The sequence below is a fragment of the Catharus ustulatus genome, chromosome 29 (assembly GCF_009819885.2).
Source record: "Catharus ustulatus isolate bCatUst1 chromosome 29, bCatUst1.pri.v2, whole genome shotgun sequence".
NCBI lineage: Eukaryota > Metazoa > Chordata > Aves > Passeriformes > Turdidae > Catharus > Catharus ustulatus.
This window is the reverse complement of record NC_046249.1, coordinates 882,501-894,587: the sequence shown is the minus strand read 5'-3', so window position 1 is coordinate 894,587 and position 12,087 is coordinate 882,501. Positions and strand designations below refer to the sequence as shown.

Here is a 12,087-nt window from a genome sequence, read left to right as displayed (position 1 = left end):
GCCAGCGCGCCCCCTGCCGGCCGGGCGGAACCGCCGCGCGTCGCGGCGGAGAGAGTCGCTCTGTCGCGACAGGCGGTCATGTTGGGAGATGACTGTGGTGCAGCGGTGTCCTTCTCCCGAGGGAGCCGGCACGGCCAGAGGGGAGCGGACCGCGTGTGCGACACGGGGACAACCGGGACGGGACCCCCGCAATAGTCCTGGGGGGAAAATGGGGCGACAGACACTCCGAATGGAAAACTACAACTCCCAGTAGCCCTTGCGACAGCGGCTGCGCCTCGCAGCAGCGGGCGCTAATTGGCCGCCGGCGCCGCCGCCATTTCGCGCGTTGGCTCAAGGCCCGTAGTGGCGCGGCGCGCGGTAGTGCTGGCTCCGCCCCCTCCGCCCGGTGCTGCGGACAGGCCGGGACCGGAACCGGCGCCCGCCGCGGCCCCGTTCCCTCCCGGTACGCAGGCGGGCCTCGGGCCCAGGCTCAATAAACCAGCGGCACCCCGCCGGCCTTCTACAAAGCCATCCAATCAGCGCCCTCAGCGCGCCAGACTGACAGCCACCTCCGCCAATCAACGCCTTCCGCAGGGGCAGCCAATCGGACGGCGCGACGCAGCGGGGAGCGTGGCTGGGCGGGTCACGTGGGGCGCGCTCCGCCAATCAGCGCCGCGGAACTCGGGGTCGCCCTGGCTCCCGCCAAGTACGAGCGGGCCGGGCCGGGCGGGACGGACCGGGAGCGGCGGGGGCTGCGCGGGCCGGGCCGCCTCGGGTTCGGCCGCCGCCGCCCGGGACCGCCGCCAGCTGCGCCGGCCGCGGGCACAGGTGGGGGCCGAGTGCGGGGGGTGCGATGCGGTGCGGCCGCGGGGCGCGAGGTGTTTCCGGCGGCGGTTGGGCCGCGGGGTGCGCGGGGCCTGCCCGGGGTAACAAAGGAGGCGCCGGAGCTGCCGCCGCGCCCCGGGGCTGGGCCCGGGCCCGCCCTGCAGCCGCGTTCTCGGAATCGCTGAGCGGTTTGGGTGGGGAGGGAGCTGAGGGCCCAGCCCTGCCATGGCAGAGGCACCTTCCTTAGCCCAGGGTGCTGCGGGCTGGGTCTGGGCTCTGCCGGGGATCCAGGGGCAGCCGCAGCTGCTCGGGGCACCCTGGGCCGGCCCTGCCCGCCCTCCCAGGCAGGAATTTCCCCCTCACACCTCCCTGGGGGCGAGCCCACGCTCCTGGCGCCGTTCCTGCCCAGCCCAGCCAGGGGGATACGGTGGGTCGGGGTTCCTCTGGTCTGGGGGTGACACTGGGACCCCTCTGGTCTGGAGGTGACATTGGGAACCCTCTGCTCTGGGGGTGACACTGGGACCTCTCTGTCCTCCCTCCCCGGCCCTGGGGGAGCTGCTGGGCTCTGCCTCAGCCCAGGGGAGCAGCAGCTCCTGGGGGACAAGCACGGGTGGTGATTTGTTGTTCTCTCTTGTAGCCATGGAGTGCAGAGACAAAGCTGCTGTTCCTCCACGGAAACTCGTCCAAGGTAAGGCAGTGTCTCTCACCCAGTGCAATTTTAACACATCAAGAGCATTTCAGACCTGATTTTGTGAAGTACATTGGCTTGACTGTGATTAAATGATCTCTAAGTGGGCTCATCTCAATCTTATTCTTCAAAATGAATGAAATCCTTTGCTGTTTGCTGTCACTCAGTAACCTGGTGTTGTTGTTGCAGCTCGGCTGCCCTTCAAGCGCCTCAATCCCGTGCCAAAGGACAAACTTGATGTGGATTCAGAGGTGAAAAGAGTCAAGAGCTCCCCGAGTGCTTTTGCTCCAAGCAAGGATCCGTCCCTGGATGCTGCAGGTGCCTCCCTGGACAATGTGGAGAATGACTGCCAGCTGGACTCAGACAGGAATTTGCCTCCAAAACTTGTGAATGGAAAGGGTCCCTTGGACCATTTTATCCAGAAAAACGCAGCAGGTGACACGAGTGACCCTGGGGATGCTCCTGAGAGCTCTGGCCACGAACTGGGGGACAGCACAGAGCGGGGGGACGTGGATTCCAGAGCTGCTGTCCCCAATGGCACGATAGGAGAAGAGCTGGAGCAGCTGGGCTGCCTGAACTCCTCCCAGAGCAGCCCCACGCAGACTGAGGGGCCCTGTGCAGCTGCAGCCCCACGGGAGGATCCCGGGGCCGGGGCGGGCGGGAAGGACGAACTGAAGGATGTGCTCTTTGAGGGGAAGGTGCCCGTGGTGCTGCTGGAGGACATCATGAGCCTGAAATCGCCCCCAGTGGCCTCTCTGGATGGCAGCAGCACGTCAGAGAACGAGGCCCTGGGCTCGTCCCACGAGGGGGACTCGGGGCTGTCCCACTCCTCGCTGAGCTCCGCGAGCTCGCCCGACGTGCAGCTGCTGGCAGAGGGCAAGAGGAGCACGAGTCCTCTGGCTGCCTCCACCCCTACCAGGAAGGTTGGTCTGCTCTGCTTTGGGCTGGGAGCTGCTGTGGGGCCGTGCTGGGGCTCCTGGATTGTGGGCAAGAGGATGACAGGGAAGGTGGTGGTGATAAATTACTGAATTATTGCCCTTTGGGGTCTTGAAATCCTGCAGCTCTAAAGGATTTTATTCTGGCTGGAGCTGTATTTACATTTCTTCAGTGAAATGCCCTCTTGGTGTTTTGGTAACAGCATCCAGGAGCAGCTCTGTGCTTTAGGAGCTGTTTCCCAAGCTCTGTTCATTCCCCTCGAAGCTGCTGGGATTCCTGGGGGGAATTTTCCCCCAGCACAGCCAGTGCAGATGCTTTTCCAGCTCTGAATTTCTGCAGCTGCCATGGAAAAGCTCTGACATGGATTTCCCAGGAAAGCTGTGGCTGCCCCATCCCTGGCAGTGTCCCAGGCCAGCCTGGGTGGGGATTGCAGCACCCTGCCACAGTGGATGGGCTTTGAACCCAGAACATTCTGGGATTCCATGAAAAAACTCTGGATGAGGAAGGGTTTTGGTCACCTGAGTTTCCTCAGGAGGAGACCCCAAACTCCTGAATTTTGGGGCAGTTTTGACAGAGAAGTTTCCAAGGGCAGCAGCTGAACCACAGGCAGGGCTCTTCCAGTCCTTCTGTTGTGTTTATCAAATCAATTATCAATTCCTCCTCTGTGATAACTCCCAGTTTTCCATCTCTAGAATAAACAGACACACTCAAGCAGGCATGAAGCATTTCCAGTGTAGCAGAACAGCAGAAAACACTCCTGGTGTGACCCAGCCCTGCCACTGGGGCTGGCTTTGCTCGTGGGCTGCTCCCCAGAACGGGGCTCTGCACCCCAGGCTCTGCAGCTGGGAGTTTGTTTTCTGGGAGGAAACAGCTTTGACAGAACTGCTGTTTTATTTCAGATAAATACAGCAAATAAAGCAGTGTTAGCCTGTCAATCACAGTTCAAATGTGATACTGTGAGTGGCAGGAGGGGGGATCTGGTAAATCAAGTCACACTGTGCTGAAATATTGACAAATTAGGACTTTGACCAGTCTATGAAGCATAAAACACTTTTTTCTTCCCCCCATAAATAAAGGATAAATTAGAAGTGTGCCCTGTCTGGGATTTAGGGTCTGTGCTGTTACTGGTGGAAGGAGAAACAGTGTAAAAATGTGACAAACAGTTCTTGTCATAAAGTTACAGCTAAATATCACAGCAAGATACAAAAAAAAAAAAATAACCAAGAAAAAATAACCAAAAGAGAAATAAAAAACCAAAACCCAGCCAAGCCCAAGTTTAGCTGGAAGGAAGTGACTTTGCCCTGTTGAAATGTCCCCTGTGCTCAGAGCTGTCCCCTGGGTGCTGTGCACGTGGGGCTCCCTTGCAGAGGACCCTGAGGGGTTGTTCTCACTCCTGGGGGGTTCCTGGGAGCAGGAGCTGGGCTGGATCCAGCTGGGATGGAAAAGGGAAGGTGGGATCTGCCTGAGGTGTGTCCTCATTCCCTGCTGGGGGAGCTGGGGCTGCCTGGGTGGGATCTGCAGGAGCAGCCTGTCCTTTCAGGCTGGACAGGGAGAATCTCCTCTAAAACTTGCATTCTGTAATTGCAGGTACCTCAGAAATTCCACAGGAGTTCAGCAGAGAAGGAGAAGCTGAGATTGCAAAGAGTAAGGAATTTCCCTGACAGCCAGCAGAGCCTTTCCTCTCCTCTCAGCCCAGCAGGAACATCTCCTTTGCCATTTCCCCTCACCCTGAGGGGTGTGGGAGAACCTTTAGTGCAGGCACTTCCAGTCCTTGGCTCTTCCCAAACTCCTGAACAGAGCCCTGGGTGCATTTGGGCCTTTTTGGGGAGGGATTGGAAACGTTTGAGCCCCAAAATGTTTTTATTCACACAGCAAGCAAGGTGGGCACAGTGTGTGTGGCTCCCTGAGGATGTCACCACTGGATGCCACCACTGGGAATGCTCAAGCTCCAGGTTCTGTTTGCTTGGGTGCAAACTCAGCTCCCTAATTCTGCTGCCAGGCCTGGAGTGCTGGCTCAGAGGAGGCTGGAGGGCACTGGGCCTTGCAGTGCTGCCTCAGTGGGATTTTTTTGGGGCTGTTCCCCCCAAAAAAGGTTTGTGAGGAATTCTCTGTCTCTCAGTGCTTTGTTTATAAACTCCTGTGGTTTATGTAAGTTGTAGCTCCTTGCTTCTCCCAGTGCCCCATATAGAATTCCAATCTGTTGTTTTCATCCCTTCTATAGCTGTGTTAAAAATAGCAGGGATGTGAGGGAGAGAGGAGAATGGGAGCTAAAAATGCTGCTGGGGATGAACTAGAGGCACCAGTGAGCTGTCAGCTTCACACCAGCACCCAGCACATTCCATGACTCAGCCTGACAGTGTTGTTTCCTTGCCATTGGCACCATTTGGCTGTTGGTGGCTCTCTGCAGTTTTTTGTGTTGTGACACCGCTCAGGAAGCTTTGATGTTGACAGGCAGAGATGTGAAATCAATAAAAGAAAACTGAAAATACTCAGGGAGGAGCTGGGCACAGGCAGAGCCTCCTTTCCTGGTGACATCACCAGTGCCTGCAGCACAGAAAAGCTCCTTTCCTTTAATTTGACTTTTTTCCCCTTTCTGTCAGCAGGGCCATGGTGGGAATTGTTGTTTTTGGGAGGAAAGGCAACAATTCCAATAAAACCTTTCCCCCAGAGTGCCCCTGAACAAACACTGCTGGTGTCTGAAATGGAAGAGAACAAGGGATAAATTCCACAGTCTGGAGTTTGGAGATCACATGAGTCCCTGGGATCATCAATATTCCCTAAACATGGAATATCCCAGCTTGGCAGGGATCCACAGGGATCATCAAAGTCTGATCAGAAAATCCTTGTGGGTTTGTGATGTCAATTCAGCTGAAATTCATTGATAGAAGTGACACCACTGTAGGCCCACAGTGGCACCAGAGCATGGAAGCTGAGCTCAGGAGGAAATGTTTTGGAAAGAATCTGAAATCTCCTGTTAAATAAGGGAATAATTAGGATTTTTTAATTCCCATCTAATTTTCCTTAACGCTGCAGTGGTAATGAAGATGACTCAATACAAAGCTTTCTTTGATGCTGAAAGAAATGGAAACACCTTTTTTTTTTGCTAAGGGAAAAGAATAATTAAAGCTTTTGGAGAGGCAGCAGAGGGGAGCTCAGCTGAGGGCTGGGAGCTGGGGATGTGCTCCCACCTGCATTCCTGGGCAGGATGGGGGTCCCTCCCATTCCAGGAAATTCTGTGGTGCTGCTGGGCAAGCACTGGGTGGCTCCAGTGTCCTCTGAGAAATGAGATTCTGGTTTCCATCAGGGGTTTGGCACCTCGGGGTGCAGCTCCCTGAGCTCTCTGTGACCAGGAGCAGGCTGACAACTGCACAGGCTGCAGGCAGAGGCAGATCTCATCTCTCTGAGAAAGGAGATGTTGATTTCAGGGGTTTGGCACCTCGGGGTGCAGCTCCCTGAGCTCTCTGTGACCAGGAGCAGGAATGGTCAGACAAGCTGCAGAGGCTGCAGGCAGAGAGGCAGATCTCATCTCTCTGAGAAATGAGGAGCTGATTTCAGGGGTCTGGCACCTCGGGGTGCAGATCCCTGACTGTCCCCTTTGTCCCCAGGACCAGGAATGGTCAGACAAGCTGCAGAGGCTGCAGGCAGAGGCAGATCTCAGCTCTGAGAAATGAGGAGCTGATTTCAGGGGTTTGGCACCTCAGAGTGCAGATCCCTGAGCTCTCTGTCTGTCCCCAGGACCAGGAGCTGCAGAGGCTGCAGGCAGAGGCAGATCTTATCTTTGAGAAATGAAATCTGATTTCAGGGTTTGGCACCTCGGGGTGCAGCTCCCTGACTGTCCCCTTTGTCCCCAGGAGCAGGAGCAGGCTGACAAGCTGCACAGGCTGCAGGCAGAGAGGCAGATCTCATCTCTGAGAAATGAGGAGCTGATTTCAGGGGTTTGGCACCTCAGGGTGCAGATCTCTGAGTGTCCCCTTTGTCCCCAGGACCAGGAGCAGGCTGGCAAGCTGCAGGCAGAGAGGCAGATCTCATCTCTGAGAAATGAGGAGCTGATTTCAGGGGTTTGGCACCTCAGGGTGCAGATCTCTGAGTGTCCCCTTTGTCCCCAGGAGCAGGCTGACAAGCTGCACAGGCTGCAGGCAGAGAGGCAGATCTCATCTCTGAGAAATGAAATCTGATTTCAGGGGTCTGGCACCTCGGGGTGCAGATCTCTGAGTGTCCCCTTTGTCCCCAGGACCAGGAGCGTGCTGACAAGCTGCAGAGGCTGCAGGCAGAGAGGCAGATCTCATCTCTGAGAAAGGAGATCTGATTTCAGGGGTTTGGCACCTCGGGGTGCAGATCTCTGAGTGTCCCATTTGTCCCCAGGACCAGGAATGGTCAGACAAGCTGCAGGCAGAGGCAGATCTTATCTCTGAGAAATGAGATCTGCTTTCCATCAGGAGTCTGGCACCTCGGGGTGCAGCTCCCTGACTGTCCCCTTTGTCCCCAGGACCAGGAATGGTCAGACAAGCTGCAGAGGCTGCAGGCAGAGGCAGATCTCATCTTTGAGAAATGAAATCTGATTTCAGGGTTTGGCACCTCAGGGTGCAGATCCCTGAGTGTCCCATTTGTCACCAGGAGCAGGCTGACAAGCTGCAGGCAGAGGCAGATCTCATCTCTGAGAAATTAAATCTGATTTCAGGGGTCTGGCACCTCGGGGTGCAGATCTCTGAGTGTCCCCTTTGTCCCCAGGACCAGGAGCAGGCTGACAAGCTGCAGAGGCTGCAGGCAGAGGCAGATCTCATCTCTGATAAATGAGGAGCTGATTTCAGGGGTCTGGCACCTCGGGGTGCAGATCCCTGAGCTCTCTGTCTGTCCCCAAGCCCAGGAGCTGCAGAGGCTGCAGGCAGAGAGGCAGATCTCATCTCTGAGAAATTAAATCTGATTTCAGGGGTCTGGCACCTCGGGGTGCAGATCTCTGACTGTCCCCTTTGTCCCCAGGACCAGGAGCGGGCTGACAAGCTGCAGAGGCTGCAGGCAGAGAGGGAGCAGAAGGGCAGGATGAAGGAAGAGGCCAAGGCTGCCAAAGAACGAGCCAAGGAGGAGGCCAAGAAGAGGAAAGAGGAAGAGAAGGAGTTGAAAGAGAGAGAAAGGAGGGAAAGGAAGGAGAAGGAGGAGAAGGAGAAGGCTGAGAAGCTGCGAGTGAAGGAGGAGAAGCGCAAGGAGAGGCAGGAGGCTCTGGAGTGAGTGCTGGGGCTGGGCAGCTCCTGGGCACCCTGGGCTCATTCCCTGGGCTCATTCCCACCCCCTCCTTTCCCTGGGCTCATTCCCACCCCCTCCTTTCCCTGGGCTGCCCCTCCAGAGCAGCCAGGCCTGGCTCAGGGCTGCCTCTGAAATGTCTGAGGGACTCTGAGCCCCATCCCAGCTCCTGCTGCGCTGAGCTTCCCCTCCTGACCTGCTCACCTGGGCCCTGTTTGTTGAGGAAGTTACCTGGGGCTTGGTAATCCCTTTATTTCCTGGTGCTGAGGGAAATTTGAGGCAGCCTGTGAACTCTGTGTGGCTGGAATGGGTCAATATTTGCTCTGGAGGGAATGAACAAAGTGTTCTGTGCACTTATCCAAGTGTGGTTCTGGCAGATGATGCTCCTGGTGGGGTCTGGGTCGTGCTCTGGGGCTTCCCCCTCCCCTGGGTGCCAGCAGCCCCTTCCTGCTGGGTGACAGCTCACATGATCTTTGTTTTCAAGGGCAAAACTCGAGGAGAAGAGAAAGAAAGAAGAGGAGAAACGGTTAAAGGAGGAAGAAAAGGTAAAAATGCTTTCCCTGGCTTGGCTCTGAATTCTGTCTGGGGTGAAAAGGTGCCAGCTGGGATGGAGCCTGTCCCTCCCTGAGCTGCTGGGGCTGCTCCAGCCACATTTTCCCTTTTCCTTTCACACTTTTGGCTCCTCTACTTTTTCCCTCTCGAGTGTTTTCTGTGGGTTTCTGGGTGCCCACAGGTGACCTCTGCCCTGCAGTGACCCTGGAGCCCTGCCTGAGTCAGGGAGGACAAGGAGGGCTTGTGTTGAGTCACAGGAGCTGGTGGCTGCTGAGCTTTGCTTTGTGCCTGGCTGCATTTGCAGTTGAGTCATGCCTGAGCTCACCTGCAGTTGCACAGCTCTGTCCCCACCTCTGTGTTGACAGTTTGTGTTTGGGTTCTCGTTTCAGCGCCTCCATGCACAGAAGGCAGAGATCACCAGGTTCTTCCAGAAACCAAAGACTCCCCAGGCCCCCAAGGTGAGGCTTTGCTGTGCCTGTGTGTCCCAGAAATCAGGAAATATCCTGATTTCCTTCCCAGGTGGTCAAAACATTGCATTTCCATCGTTCCCTGGTCTCAGAAGTGTAAAGGATTTTAGGAAAAAGGCCAGAGCAGAGACTACAAAGACATTTGTGGTTGGTTCAGTGACTCTCAGCTCTGTCTTCTGCACTGGAAGATCTTGCACAGGAGGGGCTTAACCTAAATCTTCACTTAACCTAAATCTTCACCTCAGCAGCACCTCTACAGCAGGTGTTTGTGGCACGTGCTGCTGCTGCAGCTCCTCATGGCCCATCCCTGACATTCCTCCCTTGGTGTTTCAGACCCTTGCTGGCTCCTGTGGGAAGTTTGCTCCTTTTGAGGCTCCTCATGCCCCATCCCTGACATTCCTCCCTTGGTGTTTCAGACCCTTGCTGGCTCCTGTGGGAAGTTTGCTCTTTTTGAGGCTCCTCATGCCCCATCCCTGACATTCCTCCCTTGGTGTTTCAGACCCTTGCTGGCTCCTGTGGGAAGTTTGCTCTTTTTGAGGCTCCTCATGCCCCATCCCTGACATTCCTCCCTTGGTGTTTCAGACCCTTGCTGGCTCCTGTGGGAAGTTTGCTCCTTTTGAGATTAAGGAGAACATGGTCTTAGCCCCCCTGAGCCGTGTTGCCCTGGATCCAGACTACCTGGAGCAGCTGGACAAGCTCCTGCACGCCCAGAACGGGGAACTTTCCTTCCTGAGGGATCTCAAATGTCGCAAACCACGAAAAACTGGGCCCACCCTGGTCCATGACAGCAGTGACAGCGTGAACAGGTCAGCCTGGAGCAGCCTTGCTCTGGTTCTGTTTGTGCAGGATGAGCTGGGGGGTGAGGAGCAGGGCAGGGGAGGCTGGAGCTGCTCTGTGGGGCCTGAGCTGTGCCCTGTGTTCCCAGTGACGTGGTGGTGGTGGACAGCTGCCAGGCAGATGCTGTTCCTGAGAGGGAGAAGTTTGGCAGGATGAAGCTGCTGCAGTTCTGTGAGAATCACCGCCCTGCCTACTGGGGCACCTGGAACAAGAGGAGCTCCCTGATCCACGGCAGGAACCCCTGGTCCAAGGACACTGTAAGCACCCCAGTTCCTCCCCTCCTTAGTGTGCTTGGCCAGCTCCTGCTCCCCTGGCATTTCTGAGCCCCTCTGCTCCCTCAGCCTTGGTTTGGTGCTGTGCTCTCCAGTGAGGAAATGCTCCCCTGGCATTTCTGAGCCCCCCTGTTCCCTCAGCTTTGGTTTGGTGCTGTGCTCCCCAGTGAAGAAATGCTTCCCTGGCATTTCTGTTCCCCCTGTTCCCTCAGCTTTGGTTTGGTGTTGTGCTCCCCAGTGATGGCAGAACTGTTGGCATTTCTGTTCCCCCTGCTCCCTCAGCCTTTGCTGGGTTTGGTGCTGAGCTCCCCAGTGATGGCAGAATTGTTGGCATTTCTGAGCCCCCTGTTCCCTCAGTTTTGGCTGGATTTGGTGCTGAGCTCCCCAGTGATGGCAGAACTGTTGGCATTTCTGTTCCCTCTGTTCCCTCAGCTTTGCTGGGTTTGGTGCTGAGCTCCCCAGTGAAGAAATGTTCCCCTGGCATTTCTGAGCCCCCCTGCTCCCTCAGCCTTGGTTTGGTGCTGTGCTCTGCAGTGAGGAAATGCTCCCCTGGCATTTCTGTTCCCCTTGCTCCCTCAGCCTTGGTTTGGTGCTGTGCTCTCCAGTGAAGAAATGCTCCCCTGGCATTTCTGAGCCCCCCTGTTCCCTCAGCCTTGGTTTGGTGCTGTGCCCTCCAGTGATGACAGAATTGTTGGCATTTCTGTTCCCCCTGTTCCCTCAGTTTTGGCTGGATTTGGTGCTGAGCTCTCCAGTGATGGCAGAACTGTTGGCATTTCTTGCAGAAGCTGCTGGACTATGAGGTTGACAGTGATGAAGAGTGGGAAGAGGAGGAGCCAGGGGAAAGTCTCTCCCATAGTGAAGAGGTGAGGATGCTGCATGCTGAAACAAATCAGGAACCACTCACACTTGGCAGAGTGTTTAAAAATCCATTTGTTTGTAGGATGATGAAGAGGAGGGGGAGGATGAAGATGAGGACGATGGGTTTTTTGTACCCCATGGGTACCTATCTGAGGATGAAGGAGTGACAGAGGTGAGCAGCTGCCTGTGCCTTGTTCCCACCTCTCACCACTGAGCTCTGTGATGTCAGTCCTGGCAGGGAGCAGAGGCAAAGGGGCTTTAAAAAGCTTTTTTTTGTTGTGTAACGAGTCCTTTGTCCCCTGGGGCTGCAGGAGTGTGACCCAGAGAACCAGAAGGTTCGGCAGAAGCTGAAAGCCAAGGAGTGGGACGAGCTGATAGCCAAGGGGAAGAGGTTCCACGTGCTGCAGCCTGTGAAGATTGGCTGTGTGTGGGAAAGGGCAGCAGAGGAGAGCAGCACCAGCACGGAGCTGAAGGTGCTCCAGCAGTTCACAGCCTGTGTCCTGGAGCCTCCTGTGCCAGAGGAAGAGCAGCAGACACAGAAATGCAGCAAAAAAAGAGCAAAAGATCAGCAAAGTAAGACCTGAAGGGCTGAACAGTTACTGCCAGAGTTGTGCTCTGCTGTGGAGGGAGTGGGGAATTATTGAGTGTTGAATTCAGAACGAGCTGTTTGTGACAAGGCTGGAATCCAAGGAATCTCTGAGAGCTCTTGGAAAGGAGTTTTCTGGCAGTGCCTCTCCAAAAGTCTTGCTCTGGGCAATCTAGGAAAGAAAGCCAAGCAGACTTGAGCAAGCTCAGATTTAGGATGGGCTTGGGCCTGTTCATTGTTTGGGGGAGGGTTTGGTTTCTGTGCTGGGTTCCAGTCCTGAGCCTTTCCTGCACCTGATTAACACAAGGATGTGAATAACTCATGGGAAGGCCAAGCAGGGGGTGAGGATTTCACTCTGGGGTGTTGTTAATATAGAGGGTGAGCTGAGGGTTGTTATTATTGTGTTGTTACTGTTGAGGGTGAGTTGAGGGTTGTTATTATTGAGGATGAGTTTTCTGCATCAAATTTAGCTGCTGTTGCAATCATGGAATCCAGAGTGGTTGGGTTGGGAGGGACCTTAAAGGCCATCCTTTAAGGATGTAAAGAATCTACAAATTTAAAGTTTGTACCATGGGCTGGGACAATTTCCACTTGCTCCAAACCCCATCCATCCTGCCCAGGGAGCCTTCCAGGGATGGGGCAGCCCCATCTCTGAAATCAATCCTGGTCTTTCCCCTCAATGTATAAAATCAATCCTGATATTTCCCCCCATCTCTAAAATCAATCCTGGTATTCCCCTCATGTATAAAATCAATCCTGATATTCCTCACAATCTCTAAAATCAATCCTGGTATTTCCCCCATACCTAAAATCAATCCTGGTATTCTCCCATCTCTAAAATCAATGCTGGTA

The 12,087-nt window shown here is 55.2% G+C and overlaps 1 protein-coding gene across 1 annotated transcript in view; it reads left to right on the top strand.

Moving 5' to 3' along the window:
• Positions 1-767: 767 nt before the first annotated feature.
• CHAF1A (chromatin assembly factor 1 subunit A) overlaps positions 768-12,087 on the top strand; it is a 19,387-nt gene continuing 8,067 nt past the window's right edge. Inside the window, exons 1-12 of the mRNA XM_033082293.2 lie at positions 768-807; positions 1,442-1,492; positions 1,682-2,415; positions 4,016-4,072; positions 7,406-7,647; positions 8,148-8,208; positions 8,605-8,673; positions 9,265-9,488; positions 9,608-9,776; positions 10,574-10,654; positions 10,732-10,821; positions 10,961-11,222. Coding sequence (XP_032938184.1) covers positions 1,444-1,492; positions 1,682-2,415; positions 4,016-4,072; positions 7,406-7,647; positions 8,148-8,208; positions 8,605-8,673; positions 9,265-9,488; positions 9,608-9,776; positions 10,574-10,654; positions 10,732-10,821; positions 10,961-11,222 — 2,038 coding nt within the window. The 5' untranslated portion in view covers positions 768-807; positions 1,442-1,443. The remainder of the gene's footprint in view (positions 808-1,441; positions 1,493-1,681; positions 2,416-4,015; positions 4,073-7,405; positions 7,648-8,147; positions 8,209-8,604; positions 8,674-9,264; positions 9,489-9,607; positions 9,777-10,573; positions 10,655-10,731; positions 10,822-10,960; positions 11,223-12,087) is intronic.